Raw genomic sequence first — 19,460 nt, forward strand, 5'->3', positions numbered from 1 at the left:
CAAAGGGATTCCCAACTAAATATTGAAGATTAACAAATCGTTTTGAAAGTACCATATTTTTATTGATATAATGACCCTAATTTCTGGGGGGGTTTTCTGCAAAAACTGAGAAGTAAATGGTAATTTCTTCACAGTATTCTAATTTTCTGAATTCCTGAATTTGTGGGTTTTAAGAGCTGGAAGCCCAAATTATGTAAAAATAAACAAATAAATACTTTAAATTGTTTAAATTGTGGGCCATGAATCTATGAAAGTTTAACTTTTTGAATGGAATTATGGAAATAAATAAACTTTTCCATGATATTAACATTTTTAGGACAGGGTCTGTGTATTTGTTCTCTAAACTGTGTCATAAGTTATTATTGCAGTTATGGGCTTTAAATCAGTACCAGGTCACTTCCTAAAGTTTGCATGCACATGAGTACGGTGGCTTTTGACTGTGAAAACTGGAGTGCCTGAAGAAAACCTGTACAAACACCGTGTAAAATTGCAAACTCCACACAGAAGGGCCCCAGCTGCCCTCATAATTCATTTTCATTTTCTTAAAAATGTATGTTGTGGTAGTCAAAATTGAAGGGAGTATTTGAAAATTATGAAAACTACCAGTAACCAGATCCATGGTTTTGTGGTTACAGTTGACTAACCTGGAGAAACTAGAGGACACATGTCAGAGAGAAGCAGTCAGAGGATCTTGCTGCAGTCCTGCACCCATAAAGCTTTGCAGTCCATCCCAGGGTTAGTAATATAGTGAACACCAGTGAAAAACGTAACCCAAGTACAAATAGCGAAGTTCCGTGAATAACTGAAACTCCCCTAAATATAGATAATACATATATATAATATAGATATTTATAATTTGAAGCATAAATATACTGTGACCCACAAAAACTTGAATAGCATCCCAAATGCTTACAAACATCTTCAAACATTGCTGTACCCTTAAAAATGTCAGGAGTACGCCTGCACTTTATTTGACTGCACAGCAATGGTGCAGGAGTTACATCACTAGTGCCAACGCTCTCGGGTGGCCTGTGCTGGTGAGAAAGTCTGCTCCTTCATAGCCTACAGGGCCGACATAGCAGTTAGCTCCTTCGTGTTTACTGACCTGAAACCACTGTATCCACGCAGAGACAACTTGAACCGGTGATCGTAGCTAGGTTTAGCGATGTTCCCCTGAGCTGTTCCACTCGTTTTGTTTAGTCTTAGTTTGGCGACTTAACGTGAGCCAAAGCAGACATGGGCACCACATTACACTATCGCTCTCGCGCTGACCATCCATCACAATTCGAACACGACTGTTGTGAGTTTTGTGATTGGATGAACGGGTGGTGGAACTCCCGCTTTCACAAACAACTCCTGTGCTCTGCTGAATTAAATTAAATTCATTAAAGTGATGCTATAATACAATGAATATACATATTGCAGACTGTATCTGTTTTGCCACAAATAAAGAATTCTGACTTGTTGATGGAGGCTTATGTTGGGCTTCTCTACTTCCGTTATGTTGTGTGAATCTAACATGACTACTGTCAGATTTGTAATGAACAGCTAGTGGATTAGGGTTAAGGCAGCATTTAAGGCAGCACTTATACAGACAACAGCCTTCTGCCTTCCGCCGTGGAAGTTTGGTTGATTGGAAGCTTGATTGAGCGGACAACTGGCTTTGTTTTTATTTTTTTGGCTTGTTTACGGCCAACAGTAACTGTTCGTTGTCGCAGTTAGAGACGGTACAATACAATGAATATCATAATAATGTAGCCAGTATTTGCCATGAAAATTAAAAAATATATATTCTCAGGCTTTTCTGTCACATTACAGGCAATCACAAATGGGCATTTTTTTCACAAAACAAAAAAATAAACTTGTTATATGATCACTTATGTATCTTGTTGTTGTTGTACTGTAATACTTGTAAACTGTTTGGCGAGCTATTTCCAATATGTTATGATATCGTGATTGCTCCTGTCATTACCTGATAAATAGCTCTTGTACAGTACTCATACACTGTATTATATAGGAATATACATATACATCGGTTTACATTGTAAGTTTGTTAATGTAAATACAGATTCACTATTTACATTGTGGTAACTATTAGCTTTGCCAACAAATTGTTTTGAGTGTAGTTTTTGTTTGTCTGTTAGATGTGTTACACAAAAAGACTTATATATAGAAAAACAGCTAATTATACACAGGGGATTGAATTTATTATTCTTTCCAGGCATAGGAGGTAGCAGTCGCTTGGAGTCAGTTGGTGAAGATGATGAGCTCTTTCTGGAAAATGGTGTGAGCTGCTGTGATGTTGTGGAGAAGTCCTCAAAGCCAGGCAGACGTAAACACTCCCTACCACAACAGCTAGATACTGCTAGAGATAGACAGGTCGGTGACTCATAATATTGTTTACCAACTAAATGTATGCACATGTCCTGAAAAGGCACGCGATATAATGTTGAATATCATCAAACTGACCTCCAACCATCCATTTTAACTAACTTTTAACTAACAGCCCTAGAACTACCGCAATTTCTCGTGTATAATGCGCATTATACATAGGTATAGCGGCAAAACGTACACATTTTAGAAATGTATGCCGCCATCTAGTGGTTATGAAAAAGCTGGACACTTTCATTCCAAAATGCCAACGCCACCTAGTGGTTTAAAAAAGCTGAAGCCGACACTTTCATTCCAATATGACAGGGGTACGTATGACTGCATATATGTAGAGTTGTGCTCATAAGTTTTTCAAACTCATTTGAAATGGCGTTTCAATATATAACCTGCTGTACATAATGTATGTTTTCAGAGGCTATTTTTAAACAAAAAAACTGTTCTTAACGTCAATAAAAGTGGGTCGCGATTTTGCAACAATAGGAAAATGCTGGTCCCAGGGTGATAATAGTTGAGAACCACTGGTTTATACTGTATCATTCTATAAATGTGGTTCAATAGTAGTACAGTGGAGCCTATAAGAAGAAAATGTGATGAATTTGCAGGGGCAGGATTACTTCTTGGACGGTGTTCCCCCCATCCTGCTTTCCAGTTATTATTGCACATTTTGACCTATAGACTCCTAAACGTAACTCAACTTTATTTATAGAGCACTTTAAAAAAACAACCGGAACTCTAACAAAGTGCAGTATATAAGATTGAAGTCTACACTGATCAATATGAGTACTAAAATGGGAATCTCATGATCACAGCTTGCATGATGTTACTTATGTTGTAGGAGCTTGAAGTTTGAATGTAAAGAAACAACTGCAGTTTTCTGACAGTCGTTAGTTAATCCATTGGTGAGTAACACACATACAAGATGGCTCCATGTTGGGGCGACAATCCTCACTGAGCATCGTCAAGAAACGGCATAAGTTCAATAGTGCTGATATTGCCCGCTTTAAAAAACTGTCACGGCTAAAATGCTGTAATAGTACAATTTAGCATGATGCACAAACAATAAACAGTGGAAGATACAAATGAAGGAGAAAGTTAAGCGAGCTGTTGTGACAGGCTACTGAGTCATAGGCCTGCTGTCAGACTCTGTCAGGTCTCCTGATGGAAACTATCTTACAACTAAAAAGTACAGTACATGTTGTCTGGATAGTTTGCTCCCAAAATAATTTTGTACTCTCTTACATTGTCTCTAATGTCTCAGTCTGGGTTGTTTCCACAGACTAAAAACTGCAGTAGTTAAACCTCTTTTTGAAAGTCTGCCATCTGCAGGATGGACAATATCTAACTCTCCATTGCTGGGAAAAGATAATTGAGAGCGCTGTCTTTCAGCAAGTTTATGCTTTTCTCCTGAAGATCCTTTTAATTAATGTCCATCTGGTTGTCGACCACACCAAAGTACTGAGACTGTCCATCCATCCATTTTCTGAGCTGCTTCTCCTCACTAGGGTCATGGGTGTGCTGAAGTCTATCCCAGCTATCATCGGGCAGGAGGCTGGGTACACCCTGAACTGGTTGCCAGCCAATCGCAGGGCACATATAAACAAACGACCATTTGCACTCACATTCACACCGACAGGCAATTTAGAGTTGTCAATTAACCTACCACGCATGTTTTGGGGATGTGGGAGGAAACCGGGGTGCCCGGAGAAAAGCCACGCAGGCACAGGGAGAACATGCAAACTCCACACAGGCGGGGGCCGGGGATTGAACCCTGGTCCTCAGAACTGTGAAGCAGACACTCTAACCAGTCGCCCACCGTGCCGCCTGCACTGAGACTGTACTTGTTAAATTCTTAAAGTCTTAAAAGTCTGGAAAAAAAAACCACATTTGAACGACAATGCCTGGAGAAATACTGTGTTTGTTCTGCTGGACCGCAGTGTACATTTGACACAGTTGATCGCAACATTGTAATTGACTTATTGAAGAAGTGGGTAGGATTTACTGGCACTGTACTAAATTGGTTCAAATCATATTTACAAGATTGTGAGTTCTTACTTGCAGTTGGTGATAATGAGTCTGAGCAAAGAAAATTCATATGCAGGGTAGGTGTTGAACAACTTGCACATTTTTGTTGTGGACCCTAAGGCGATGATAGTCGAGTGAATGTCGACAAATTGATTACGTCATTTGCATTTTTCAAGTTGTTAGCTTGCTAAACAAGCTCACTCTTCCCATCATCGACATTATGCTCCCTGCCATCTCTGGGTGCATTGGCCCATCCCCCCGACTTGCTCATCCAATCACATTCAGATACCTTCAATGTCTCACAGACAGTCATATGACTGTAAGATATTGAATGAAACATTGAAGGAGACCTGACAAAGTCTGACATACGGTGGGTCCGGAAAGTATTCAGACCCCCTTAAAATTTTCACTCTTTGTTATATTGCAGCCATTTGCTAATATCATTCAAGTTCATTTTCCACAGAGCACCCCATACTGACAGAAAAAAATGGAATTGTTGAATTTTTTGCAGATTTATTAAAAAAGAAAAACTGAAATATCACACAGTGGGATATACGTAGGACAGTTGATGTGCTGCTTGTATTTAGGGAGGTTGTGGTTGAGCGTAGATTCGCGAGGTGGATCGTGGTTGAGCGTAGATTCGCGAGGTGGATCGCCAATCTGTATCCTCTCTTGCGGAGCTTCACTTTGATGCCTGCTCGCTTCCCTCTGTGGCATCGCCTTCGCCTCCATGCGGCGAAGACCGCAGTCGCTGCCCCGGTGAGTAACTCGGGGGGAAAAAAATGAGCGGATTTGCGAAAGTTGGTGAAAGAAAGTCCGGAGTAGCCTCCTTGATGGTTAGCAAGTCTCCCCTTGTGTAAGTGAGTCCTGTAATGTCTCCAAAGCCGAACGAAAAACACAAAAACAGAGACAATACTAGAGAGCACGTAACCGAGGCGTCCAGACGTGTCGGCGCCATCTTGTCTGTATTGAAGACACTAAATTGCCCTTAGGTGTGAATGTGTGTGCGAATGGTTGTTTGTTTAGATGTGCACTGCGATTGGGTGGCGACCAGTTCAAGGTGTACCCCGCCTCTCACACAAAGATACCTGGGATAGGCTCCAGCACGCCCGCGACCCTTGTGAGGATAAAGCGGTACAGAAAATGGATGGATGTTTTCATTTTCAGTTGCAATTTATAGATCACATTGGATCTACAATATAGACTGTATGTAACTTGGAAAAAACATCTTGTGATTTAGAATTTCTTTTCATGTAAAAAAAATTATACATGCACCTGGAAATCTTGTCAACCTCAACCAACTCATCACACCATACAAACTAAAGTTGGAACTTTACAGAATACGGTAACTTTTACAGAATACGGGAACTGTTATCCGTGCCTTGTAAATGTATGCATAAAAATACATACAAGTTGTGGCAGTGCATGAAAACAAAACCAACCTGTTTTTAACTGAAGCTATTGACTGATATTTTGCAATATTCAGTCTCTTAAAATATTTCTACAGTAGGTATTTATTTCACAGAACTGTATTCTTAACAGTGCAAAGGTGGCACATCATTTGATATGAAGTAGGCTGAAGTATGTCATCTTTTAGCCTTCTGTGAATACATGATGCAAGACATGTCCTCACAGTAATTTGCATCTTAAATGTACAGTCTTGAGATCTGTCAGAATCAGAGTTTCTATGTATAAATGAACTAAAACTTGCTGGAAAGGCAGAATAATCCTGCAGGGCAGTGTACCACCCAACGGGCTGGTTCTGGCCCGCGGGGCCGTACGTTAGACACTCCTTCTCGAAGGAGACGCTTCTGTCATGATCTGTGCCCTGCAGTTCCCCTTTTAGAGCTTGGGTGGCGCTTTGTGCCCCGCCCTCCCCGCTCTCTCTCTCTCTCTCCCCAGCATTTACCACCCCCTCACCTGCGCACCTGTTCCCAATCAGCACTCATCACTGCCTGTATTTAAGGGATCCGGCGCCAGTATTCGCACTCATCCATGGTACACAGGCCGACTCTTGAGACTACTCATCCTGTTTGTAACTTGTACTGAGCCTCTTGTGTGATTCTCCGCTTCCAGTATTCCTTCTGTGTCTCCCGCTGCACTGCCCGCTTCAACCACCCCATTAAGCCCATTCACCTGTTCACGCTTCCGCCTTCTGCCAGTTCCTTGCTCCTTTGGACCACCCTCACGAATTGGAATTACTACCTGGAGTAACTTCTTAATAAACCATTCTCCCCTACTCCCTCCGCCTCCATCTGCTTTTAGGTCCAGTCAAATATTATTTGATTACATATCATGACAGCTTCGGTATATTGCCTGCCTTTTCAGGAGGGTGCTGATGTGAGGATTTAAGCTGTTCGTCAACCAGAGGCAGTTTCCAATAGGGCTAGCATTCTGTGGGGGGCGGCACTTGACGGGCGTCGCACAGGGCATAGACCCTCGTTGAGAATTGGCCAAGGGCCGTCGCACAGAGCGCCATTCGGTCCAGGACCGCCTATGTCGTCAGCTACCGTTAGCAGACTTCGTTAGCTAATGTTAGCAGATGCCTTTTCAGATGGGTGTTCATCACATCAATGGGTGGATGAGCCAAAACCTTCCCCAGCTCAATGCAGAAAAGACACAAATAATTGGTTTCGCCCCTAAAACCGAAAGGTCAAAGCTCATTGCTCAACTTGATTCCATGTCATTGACAGCCTCAAATCAAGTGAGAAATTATAATCTGTTTATTGACTCAGACCTGAATTTTAAAGGAATAAGAGTAAACTCTAAGCAGTTTATGGTGTGCATTACCCAGCCGTGCAAAGGCTTTCTTGGAAACTCAAACAGGAGATTCGAATCTAGAGCCTCTCAACCCTGAGGCAAACGCACTCACCACTTTATATACTATCATATATATGCCTCTTTGCATCCATTCAATTCACATGTTTTCAAAAATATTTTAATAGTTGCTCTGGCCACTGCAGTATGGTAGTAATTTCACCAATGGAATATCTGTAACAAGTCACTAGATGCACAATACTGGTTTACAGTTAAGTCCATCAATACATTTCAACCTGACCCAATTGTTATCATATGATTATTTTGCCAATAAAGATGCAGGGAAATCATAATAAGTTGAGATAGATGACAAAGGTTCAGTCTCTCGTCTAGATAGGGTGCTTTGGACTGTCGCTTTATGTGGTCCAGAACCTGAGATTAGGGACCTTAGGTAATAATAACGAAAAACTTAATTTATTAATTAAATTATACATATTAGGATTTAACCTAAAGCAAAACACATACACACAGTGTCACATCAAAGCCCAGTTTCATTTATCCTGGCTATCATGACAACAATGACACAGCGCTGGCCACTCTAATTGCTATGCTAATGAGATACTTAAAAAAAAAAAAACTGAAGGAAACAGCAAAGCTCACTGGCGGTGTGAGTTGATAAACAAACAAATCCCATAGTTAACGCATGATAATTCATATTTCTGTGACGTGATCAATAGCAGGAAATAACTGGGTAGAAATATAAAATGGGTAAAGTATATGAGAAAATAGTTTACTTGCAGTAATGCAAGTGTGTGTTAAGAAGTACAGGAAGTTCCATCATTCATTTTCTGTACCGCTTATCCCCACAAGGGTCGCAGGCGTGCTGGAGCCTATCCCAGCTATCTCCGGGCGAGAGGCGGGATACACCCTGATCTGGCTGCCAGCCAATCGCAGGGTACATAGAAACAAACAACCATTCGCACTCACATTTACACCTACGGGCAATTTAGAGTTGCCAATTAACCAAGCATGCATAATTTTGGGATGTGGGAGGAAACCGGAGTACCCGGAGAAACCCCATGCCGGCACGGGGAGAACAGTGCAAACTCCACACAGGCGAGGCCCGGATTTGAACCCCGGTCCTCAGAACTGTGAGGCAGATGTGCTAACCATGTGGAAGTTGTTGCTTATAAATTATTATGGCAATTTAACTATATTTTCTTGTTATATCACTTTCAGGAATATCAAATAATTAAGAAATCAGCACGTTCGTTGAGCACCATTCAAGTGGAATCACCATGGCGACTTGCACAGCCATCCATTATCTCCAGCATCGTACTGATGAAAGGCCAGGGAAAGGTGGGTACACTCTTGTCATGTAAGCCTGAATAAAGTGCAAAATCTATTTGAAGCGTCTATGTTCACAGCAACAAAAAGTCTTTTTTTCTTCTAATTATATCTGCCTATCAGCTTATATCTGCTTATTTGTTTACTAACTAACCAAGGACAAGTTTGAAAATGCAATCCACTATTTTTTATATTTTTGATTTTTTTTCATTTTAGTCTGCTGCAACGAGAACACAAATTTTAGGAGATTACTGTGCTGGATATGTACAAATCATATTTATTCTGATGCACGGCTACATAGTAACATCGGTATAGGTTACATTATGGTGCCCCACCAATAAGAATTGAATAGTAATTCAAATTATCTCTCTCTTTTGTCCATCATTACAATCACCATTTTGCGGTGGCTGAAGGTAAATCAATATGGTTCTCATCACTTTTTTCCTGGGCACATGTGTCAAATAAAAACTTTCAGAGAATGTCACTGCCAGTCTAATAGTCCACTTGTCTGACTTTGCTGCAGGCACAGTCAGTTCAGTTCCCACTCAGGAGCAGTGTGAATGGTTGTGTCTCAATGTGATGTACCTGTGACAGTTCAGGGTGTACAGTAGTTCACCATTCACCCAAAGTCAGCTGGAATGGGCTCCAGCTCCTCGCAACCCCGAACGTAGACGTTTTGTACAATGACCATGTTTTTCAATGTCTTGCACTCTAGATGTATATCAACACCCATTTTATGCTCGAACAGTTTTAATGAGTCACTGGAGTTTTTAAGCTGCCACTGTGATTCTTTGTTATCTGATGGATTTGTATTGAACATTTCAGTCGGACAGAACAAAGTTTTAAAGAGGAGTGACAGAAAATAATCAGAATAAAGAGGATTCGGAAATCCTCTTTATTGCAAATGTCAAAAAAACACAAGGAATTTGTCTCCGGTAGTTGGAGCCACTCTAGTATAACAATAGACAGCCATTTTGGCAGTAAATACTTTAAGACATAAAAACAGACTATGGAGAGTCACTCAGACTCTAGCAATTTAATGGCAAGAGGGAAGAAGCTGTTGGAATGTCTGCTGGTTTTACTTTGCATTGTTCGATAGTGCCTACCTGAGGGAAGGAGCCAGAAGAGGTCGTGACCAGGATGTGGATGGTCCAAGAGGATTTTGACATTCTCTTGTCTTAGTTCTGGCAGTGTGCCAGTCCTCAAGGGTGGGTAGGGGGTCCCAACGATTTTTCCGGCAGTACTAGTTGTCTGTTGCAGCTGGAGTTTGTCCTTTTTTGTGGCAGCACCAAACCAGACTGTGATGAATGAACACAGGACTGATTCGAGGACTGCTGTGTAGAACTGCCTCAACAGCTCCTGTGGCAAGCCGTGGTTCCTCAGAAGCCGCAGGAAGTACATCCTCTTATGGGCCTTTTTGAGGATGGAGTTGATGTTGAACTCCCATTTCAGGTCCAGAGAGATTGTAATTCCCAGGAACTTGAAGGTTTCGACGTTTGACACAAGGCAGTTGGACAGGGTGAGGGGCAGTTGTGGCGAAGGATGCCTCCTGAAGTCCACAATCATCTCTACAGTCTTGAGCGTGTTCAGCTCCAGGTTGTGTTGGCCGCACCACAGCTCCAGCCGCTCCACTTCCTGTCAGACTCGTCACCATCTTTGATGAGGCCGATGACTGTGGTGTCGTCTGCAAACTTCAGGAGTTTGACAGATTGAGTGTGTTGCGTGCGTTACAAAGGGACAGTGAAAGGATAACTAAATAAAATAGGAAGAAAAGAAAACAAAAGACAGGACATGAGCTGTAATAAAGATGAAGAAAGTTAATCTGGCAAGTTAAAGTTAATGCCTAGTACAATGACATATTAGATTTGAGTGTTGTATGGGACGCCTCCCTGGTGAGGTGTTCCGGGCACGTCCCAACGGGAGGAGACCCCGGGGACGACCCAGGACACACTGCTGAGACGACATCCTTCGGCTGGCCTGGGAACGCCTCGGGATCCCCCCGGAAACGATGGATGAAGTGGCTGGGGAGAGGGAAGTCTGGGCGTCCCTGCTAAAGCTACTGCCCCCGCGACCCGACCTCGGATAAGCGGTAGAAAATGGATGGATAGATGGATGTTGTATGGGGCAATAGTGCTACATCCTGTGAAGGAAGGACAGGACACTATAGGACAGGACTGGATAGTACAGGAGGGGAGGCATGCAGGACAGAGGTAGTGGACTCGGCTGTACAACTGAAGTGTGATGGGAGTGGGTATGTAAATTCTTAACATCTTTAGAATTAGAGTGCAAGTGAGGGGTTACCTCGGAAGTTTGCATAGTTATGAGTGATTTATCGCAATGAGTGAGTGGCGCCACACCAAGCAAATAAGTCCCAAAGTTGAATGTCTACGGACAAATGCAAGTGAATTGACACAGTCTCACATGCACAATAACCTTCAAGAGTGACCTATAATTGCTGCCCCTGCAATGCGGGGGCTGAGGACCCCACCCCAAGGGGCGGGGCCAGGAACCCACATGAGAGCGGCCCAGTGGACGGGACTCCACCCACACCAAGGGACCCAGGGTGGTCCACCAGCCCCACCGGAGGAGGCCGGCAGGGCCCAAAGCCACTACCCCAGAAAGAGGCATGGTTCCTGCAGGCCGGGCCCATCCGGCAGGACAACCACAGGGAGAGAGGACCGTTACAACCAGCCCCGCAGTACCACCCCCCGGGATATCCCCATCCCCCATCCCAGCCAGCACCAGCTACCCACCCCGTAGTGCGGGAGATTGGACCAACCCCCCTACGGTGATAACAGTGAAGACCAATGAAGCAAAGATAGAACTTCAAAGCTGTTTAGACTGCACAGACTGGAGTGTCTTTAAAAATTCAACTGGCAGCCTGGATGAAGATACGGCCACTGTTACATCCGATATCAGTTTCTGTGAAGAGGTGTGTGTACCAACAAAGTAATTTCGCATGTTCAATAACAACAAGCCGTGGTTCACTGCCAAACTTAAGCAACTTCGCCACGCAAAAGAGGACGCATATTGAAGTTGGGATAGTGCCCTGTATAATTGCACGAGAAACCAGCTGACTAAAGAAATTAACATTGCAAAGACAAATTATTTAGTAAAGCTAGAAAAACAGCTAACGACTCTAAATCAGTCTGCCGTGAATTACAATCACGAACCAATTACAAGCAACCATCCCCCCCAAGCTGAGAACAATAAAGGACTAGCTGATGACTTGAACACCTTCTATTGCAGATTTGAAAAGGACACTTTAACACCCCACACCGATCCAGCCACACCACAAACCACCATCACACCTCTGACTCCCCCTCCCGCGTTGAACATCCACAAACAGTATGTGAGACGTATCTTCAGCCCACAAAAGATCAACAAAGCGACAGGCCCGGACCCTGTGTCACCATCCCGCTCAAAGTCTGCACGGACCAGCTCGCTCCAATCTTCACACAGATGTTCAATAGATCTCTTTAACTGTGCGAGGTACCATCCTCTGTCATACGCTCCACCACCATTCCAGTCCCCAAGAAACCTGCAATCTTTGGTCTAAATGATTGCAAGCCTGTCGTCTTACATCTGTAGTTATGAATTCCTTTAAACGCCTCGTGCTGGACCATCTCAAGAGTGTCACAGGTCTCCTGCTGGACCCCCGGCAGTTTGCCTACCGAGAAAACAGGTCTTTGGATGACACGGTCAACATGGGACTGCACTTCACATCCTAGAACACCACGACGGCGCGGGGACCTATGCGAGGATCCTGTTCGTGGATTTCAGCTCTGCGTTCAACACCAACATCCTAGAACTCCTCTTCTCCAAGCTTCTCCAGCTCAGCGTCTCGCCTGCCATCTGCCAGTGGATTTATAGTTTCCTGACAGGCAGGACACAGCAGTTAAGGCTGGGGGACACCATCTCATCTACACGCACCACCAGCACCGAGGCGCCCCAAGGTTGTGTGCTCTCTCTGCTGCGCTTCTCTCTCTACACAAATGACTACACCTCAATGCACCGGCTGTTTGCAGACAACACCACAGTCATCTGCCACATCAAAGACGGTGACGAGTCTGCATATCGACAGGAGGTGGAGCATCTGGAGCTGTGGTGCGGCCAACACAACCTGGAGCTGAACACGCTCAAAACTGGATGGACTTCAGGAGGCATCCGTAGCCACAGCTGCCCCTCACACTGTCCAACTGCCCTGTGTAAACCACCCAGACCTTCAAATTCCTGCGAATTACAGTCTCTAAGGACCTTAAGTGGGAGATCAACATCAACTCCATCCTCAAAAAGGTCCAGCAGAGGGTGTACTTCCTGCGGATTCTGAGGAAGCAAGGCCTGCCACAGGAGCTGTTGAGGCAGTTCTACACAGCAGTCATCGAATCAGTCCTGTGTTCATCCATCACAGTCTGGTTTGGTCCTGCCACAAAAAAAGCCACATAAAAGGACAAACTCCGAGTGCAAAACTGCTGAAAAGATTATCGTTACCCCCCCACCCACCCTTGAGGTCTTGCACGCTGCCAGAACTAAGACAAGAGCATGCGAAATCCTCTTGGACTCCATAGCCTGTTCACCACCTCTTCCAGCTCCTTCCCTCAGGTAGGCGCTATCGAGCAATGGAAACTAAAACAACCAGACATTCCAACAGCTTCTCCGCTCTATCCATTAACTTCTTAAACTGTTAACTTACAATTCCATTGTAACATGCTGCCAATTTGGTCTTGAGATTGAAGTAACATCTCTGTCGGGCCAATTATACATTATTCGTGCACTCACTGTAGTAGTCTCGCCAATACTGGCCACTCATGTGCTTGAGAAGGATCTGCACCATTTGCACAATTGACATTGTTCCAGACTATTGCTCTATTAGTCATTTCAAACCGCTCTAAATTGCTCGAGGACTTGGCATCACAATTGTCAAACAAAAACAATAACCCTTTATTGCTCAGTGACTGTTTTTCTCAATGTCTTTATGTCTCAAAAGTGTTCTCTGTCAATTGACTGTCTGTTGTCGCACTGGAGCGGCTCCAACTACAGGAGACAAATTCCTTGTGTGTTTTTGACATAATTGGCAAATAAAGATGATTCTGATTCTGATCAGTCTACAGTGTGAGAAAGATAAGAAGTAAATAAATAAATAAGAAAAAGGCGAAAACTAAACAACAGCAACATCAATAACAACAAAGAATACAGAAGGCAAAACTTTACTATTTCATTTTCAATATAATATTGTTATTTTCTGATGGCTTTCTAACCAGGCAGAAGAATCAAAGCTCTACGTTCAGCATGTTCAAGAAGGGTGACCAGAATTGTGAATTATCTGTGGAATTACGTAATTTATTTTTTTGTTCTGCAGATACTTTTTCTCATGGAATATATTCTACGATGACATTTATTTAACCAGTGATTATTATTGATAGATTATTTTTCCAGTTTAGTAAAATTATTTTCTTAGTTTTAGCTCATGCAACGAGTATTGATTGTGAATATTTCTTTGGACGGAGAAATGGGTAGAGTAGACAAATATTGTAGTCAAGTAGGAGTACTGCTACTTTAGAATAATATGACTCAAGTCGAGTTAAAAATCCAAAAGTCCAAATAATTACTTAACAAATTAAGGCAAATTCAGCTCCAATAAATGGTCTGAGACTACTTTGTTTCCACTTGTTAAACAGCACAATAGACTCAAAAGGCAGAGATTACAAAACAGGAACAAACCTGCAAGTGTACAAAAGGTGTACACACCCCTGTTCAAATGCCAGGTTTTTGTGATGTAAAAGAATTTAGACCAAAATAAATCATTTTAAAACTTTTCCCCCCATTAATGTGACAGAAATTACACAACTGAATTGATTTTATTTTTTTTTAATCTTTTTTGGTAAAAAATAAACTGACATATATTGTTAAGGTCACCATTGCAATCGAGAGGTTCATTCTCAACTGGTCTTTTAGTTGGTTAAATAAAGTTTAAATAAAATAACAACAGTAATCGAATAAATCTGGTTGCACAAGCTTAAATGACTTCATGATGAAGTTGTTTGCTGAACAGACTTATTGATTGTGTGCGCATGAGGGATAGTGCTAATTTTGCTATATCCACTGCCAAAACAACAATGGAAACATCTGCAACTTACCGCAAGGTGTTTTCTCAAGTTAGACGTGAGCTGAAATATCTTAAGTTTGGGCAGTCACAATTTAAGAGCTGTATGATAAAGCTGTTGTTTTTTGGAGTCGGTAAAATAAACACAGTCGCACGGCTGTTCCCCCCCCCCCCCCCCCCCCCCCAAAAAAAACAACAAATTGTCATTTTGATTGGCTCTCGAAGGCTATGTGTACGGTCATGTGACTACCTTGTGTCGTCTGATTGGTGAACTGGATTCAAATGACACTCGTGATCCCGTTGGAAGTTGAAGGCAAAGTCTGAAAGTAGATCATCCACACAATAATTGATGATAAAAAGTAACGAGTAGCATGCAGATCACTGGAACTGAGAAAAAGTACAGTTTCTTCTTAATGTAAATATGCAAGTAAAAGTAAAAAGTATGATGTATTAAAACGACTCTGGCAAATACAATTTATCCAAAATGCTACTTGAGTAAATGTAACGGAGTAAATGAAGCGCGTTCCTACACACCTCTGCCGAGTATGCACAATCTTGGGGAAAGTGGAATTCTGCAGTTGAAAATATAGTATATAGTCCAAAAGCACTGAGTTGGTGTGCACTCCCATATAACTTGAATATAAGTGTCTGGGGTATTTTTAGAGCATTACGTGCATATGTTAGATGAAGAGAAGCCCATTTTATGCATAGGTTATTGAGTAAAGTGTGTTCTATGAAGCACTTTATCGTGTTTTGCTGGAAATTAGTCTTTTTTTGTCATCCTAAATGTATTGTTACATATCTGCATCCAGTAATTATGGTCAGCAGACATAGAAAGGTATTCTTCCCTTTTCGTGATTGGTAAGTGCATTGATTTTGTATATGAGATAAATTTGTAAAAAAAAAAAAGTGTTTTCCTTTGTGGGAGAAGCTTCACTATAGGTGAGTTTGTGAATAATGGTTTATTGCAGCTTGGAAGCGAACAAAGGAACTCCGAGAACTAAATGCGGGATTGGCAGTGTTCAAACGAGGACCGGTTTGGCAGGGTAGAAGTCCGTGTTGTCGGTGGGCCCCAAGAGGTGAGCACTGGTTTGCAGGGAGCAAGGGCAGATGGCAGACTGGGGACAAAGAACAATAATTATGTAGAGGTAACTCACTAGAGGTCTTCAGGAAGCAAACAAATAGGTAAGGTGGCTAAGCTACGAAGTCGACGTAGAGCGTTGATAGTCTGGCGACGAGTTGGAGTCCCACGGCATCTTAAAAGCAGTCAGGTGTAATTAGGATGACAAGGTACAGCTGCTAGACTCCAACACGTCAACCCTGCAAACCACTCATAACACACACACACACACACACACACACACGGGTTGGACTCAGGGTGCTGAAACAGCAGCCCTGACACTCCAGCACTAGAAGGGTGCTCTGAAGTGTTGGGATTCTCTTCTTCTTTTATTGCTGTTTTTAATTTATTGTATTGAAGGAAGTTTCTGGTTCTTATTTGAAATTCTTGGAACAATTCATCACGTGACGGCACAGTGGCCGACAGGTTAGAGCGTCAGCCCCACAGTTCTGAGTACCCGGGTTCAATCCTCGGCCCCGCCTGTGTGGAGTTTGCATGCTCTCCCCGTGCCTGCGTGGGTTTTCTCCAAAAACATGCATTAATTGGAGACTCTAAATTGCCCGTAGGTGTGACTGTGAGTGTGAATGGTTGTTTGTTTGAATGTGCCCTGCGATTGGCTGGCAACCAGTTCAGGGTGTACCCCGCCTCCTGCCCGATGACAGCTGGGATAGACTCCAGCACGCCCGTGACCCGAGTGAGGAGAAGCGGCTCAGAAAATGGATGGATGGAATTCATCACGTGTCCAAAAAATATTATTGTTTAATACTTGTTGTAGGTGGTCAATTCAAAATTGTTCCCATGTGCCAAAAGAAAGGGATATGTTGTTAATTTCAAAATCTGAATTGTGCAAAATTGGGGAGAGCATACAGGGACCTAATTGAGAATTGATTAATTTGTTTGAGGTAAAGTTTTCATTTTTACTGTAGATATTCTTCCCAGGAGTGATATAGGTCAATTATTCTCGCATTTTAAATAATGCAGCCCTATGGGGGGCACAAGTCAGTGCAAACTGTAGGCCGGTCCCAAGCCCGGATAAATGCAGAGGGTTGCGTCAGGAAGGGCATCCGGCTTAAATCCTTGCCAAACAAATATGAGCGTTCATCCAAAGAATTCCATACCGGATCGGTCGTGGCCCGGGTTAACAACGTCCGCCACCGGCGCCGTCAACCTGCGGGGCACCGTTGGAAATTCAGCTACTGTGGGTTGAAGTCAAAGAAGAAGAAGAGATGGAAAGCGGGTTCTTCGGCAGAAAGAGAAGAGGAAAGCACAGAGCCTAGAACTGAATGTGGGGACTTTAAATGTTGGGACTATGACAGGAAGCATCCCAGACAGAGAGAGTCGTAATTGGTGCCGATTGTAATGGACATGTTGGTGAAGGTAACAGGGGTGATGAAGAAGTGATGGGTAAGTACGGCATCCAGGAAAGGAACTTGGAGGGACAGATGGTGGTAGACTTTGCAACAAGGATGCAAATGGCTGTAGTGAACACTTTTTTTCCAGAAGAGGCACGAACATAGGGTGACCTACAAGAGCGGATGTAGAAGCACGCAGGTGGATTACATTTTGTGCAGACGATGTAATCTGAAGGAGGTTACCAACTATAAGGTAGTGGTAGTGGAGAGTCTGGTTAGACAGCGTAGGATGGTGGTGTGTAAGATGACTCTGGTGGTGGGGAGGAAGATTAGAAAGACAAATGCAGAGAAGAGAACCATGTGGTGGAAGCTGAGACAGGACGAATGTTGTGTAGCTTTTCGGGAAGAGGTGAGACAGGCTCTCGGTGGACGGGAGGAGCTTCCAGAAGACTGGACCACTGCAGCCAAGGTGATCAGAGAGGCATGCAGGAGAGTACTTGGTATATCTTCTGGCAGGAAAGGAGAGAAGGAGACTTGGTGTTGGAACCTCACAGTACAGGAAAGCATACAAGGAAAAAGGTTAGCAAGAAGTGGGACACTGAGAGGACCGAGGAGAGATGAAAGGAATACACTGAGATGCGACACAGGGCAAAGGTAGAGGTGGCAAAGGCCAAACAAGAGGCATATGATGGCATGTATGGCAGGTTGGACACTAAAGAAGGAGAAAAGGATCTATACATGCTGGCCGGACAGAGGGATAGAGATGGGAAGGATGTGCAGCAGGTTCGGGTGATTAAGGATAGAGATGGAAATATGTTGACTGGTGCCAGCAGTGTGCTAGCTAGATGGAAAGAATACTTCAAGGAGTTGATGAATGAGGAAAATGAGAGAGAAGGGAGAGTACAAGAGGCAAGTGTGGTGGACCAGGAAGTGGCAATGATTAGTAAGGGGGAAGTTAGAAAGGCATTAAAGAGGATGAAAAATGGAAAGGCAGTAGGTCCTGATGACATTACTGTGGAGGTGTGGAAGCATCTAGGAGAGGCGGCTGTGGAGTTTTTGACCTGCTTGTTCAATAGAATTTTAGTCCGTGAGAAGATGCCTGAGGAATGAAGGAAAAGTGTACTGGTGCCCATTTTTAAGAACAAAGGTGATGTGCAGAGCTGTGGCAACGATAGAGGAATAAAGTTGATGAGCCACACAATGAAGTTGTGGGAAACAGTAGTGGAGGCTAGACTCAGGACAGAAGTGAGTATTTGCGAGCAACAGTATGGTTTCATGCCGAGAAAGAGTACCACAGATGCATTATTTGCCTTGAGGATGTTGATGGAAAAGTACAGAGAAGGTCAGAAGGAGCTACATTGTCTTTGTAGATTGTTGGATATATTGTAGAAGTTATCATTTATTTGCTTAGCTTGCATTAGTATTATGGACAATTTTTAGAAAGAAAGATGTTTCGCCTTCAAGAAGATGACTCAGCAGGAATCATCTGAGAGAAGGACGTGGCCGGGACGTGGCAGGTGTTGGTGCCATGTTTTCACCTTGAAACCCTGCCCTTAGTGTGTTGTGTCTTGTAAACTTAGAAACCTCCCTATTTTCAAATAAATGCAGGAGCGACGGGAGAGATTGTTTAGAGCGTGTTGAGAGGCTGTAATCTGAACAATCTCCCATGAGAAAAAGAAACCTAGCGTCTTCATTCCTTTTGTGTCTATTTTTTATAATGTTGGGCAAGATAAATCCAACATAGATCAAGAGAAAGCCTATGACAGAGTACCCAGAGAGGAACTGTGGTACTGCATGCGGAAGTCTGGAGTGGCAGAGAAGTGTTAGGATAATACAGGACATGTACGAGGGCAGCAGAACAGTGGTGAGGTGTGCTGTAGGTGTGACAGACGAATTTAAGGTGGACGTGGGACTGCATCAGGGATCAGCCCTGAGCCCCTTCCTTTTTGCAGTGGTGATGGATAGGCTAACAGATGAGGTTAGACTGGAATCCCCGTGGACCATGATGTTTGCAGATGACATTATGATCTGCAGTGACAGCAGGGAGCAGCTGGAGGAACAGTTAGAAAGATGGAGGCATGCACTGGAAAGAAGAGGAATGAAGATTAGCCGAAGTAAAACAGAATATATGTGCATGAATGAGAGGGGTGGTGGGGGAAGAGTGAGGCTACAGGGAGAAGAGATAGCAAGGGTGGAGGACTTTAAATACTTGGGGTCAACCATCCAGAGCAATGGTGAGTGTGGTCAGGAAGTGAAGAAACGGGTCCAAGCAAGTTGGAACGGGTGGAGGAAGGTGTCAAGTGTGTTATGTGACAGAAGAGTCTCTGCTAGGATGAAGGGCAAAGTTTATAAAACAGTGGTGAGGCCA

At 43.3% G+C, this 19,460-nt stretch overlaps 1 protein-coding gene across 12 annotated transcripts in view; it reads left to right on the top strand.

Annotated features, from left to right (window-relative positions):
* Window positions 1-19,460, top strand: part of pdzd2 (PDZ domain containing 2) — a 136,255-nt gene that overhangs the window by 56,397 nt on the left and 60,398 nt on the right. For all 12 annotated transcript variants that reach the window (XR_009768352.1, XR_009768351.1, XM_061673119.1 and 9 more), the window contains 3 exons: window positions 636-735; window positions 2,222-2,379; window positions 8,410-8,529. Coding sequence is in view for 10 of the 12 variants with exons in the window: in XM_061673119.1 (XP_061529103.1) it covers window positions 636-735; window positions 2,222-2,379; window positions 8,410-8,529 (378 nt within the window). In the remaining 2 variants the exon portion in view is untranslated. The remainder of the gene's footprint in view (window positions 1-635; window positions 736-2,221; window positions 2,380-8,409; window positions 8,530-19,460) is intronic.

This window comes from Phycodurus eques, chromosome 3, assembly GCF_024500275.1.
Source record: "Phycodurus eques isolate BA_2022a chromosome 3, UOR_Pequ_1.1, whole genome shotgun sequence".
NCBI lineage: Eukaryota > Metazoa > Chordata > Actinopteri > Syngnathiformes > Syngnathidae > Phycodurus > Phycodurus eques.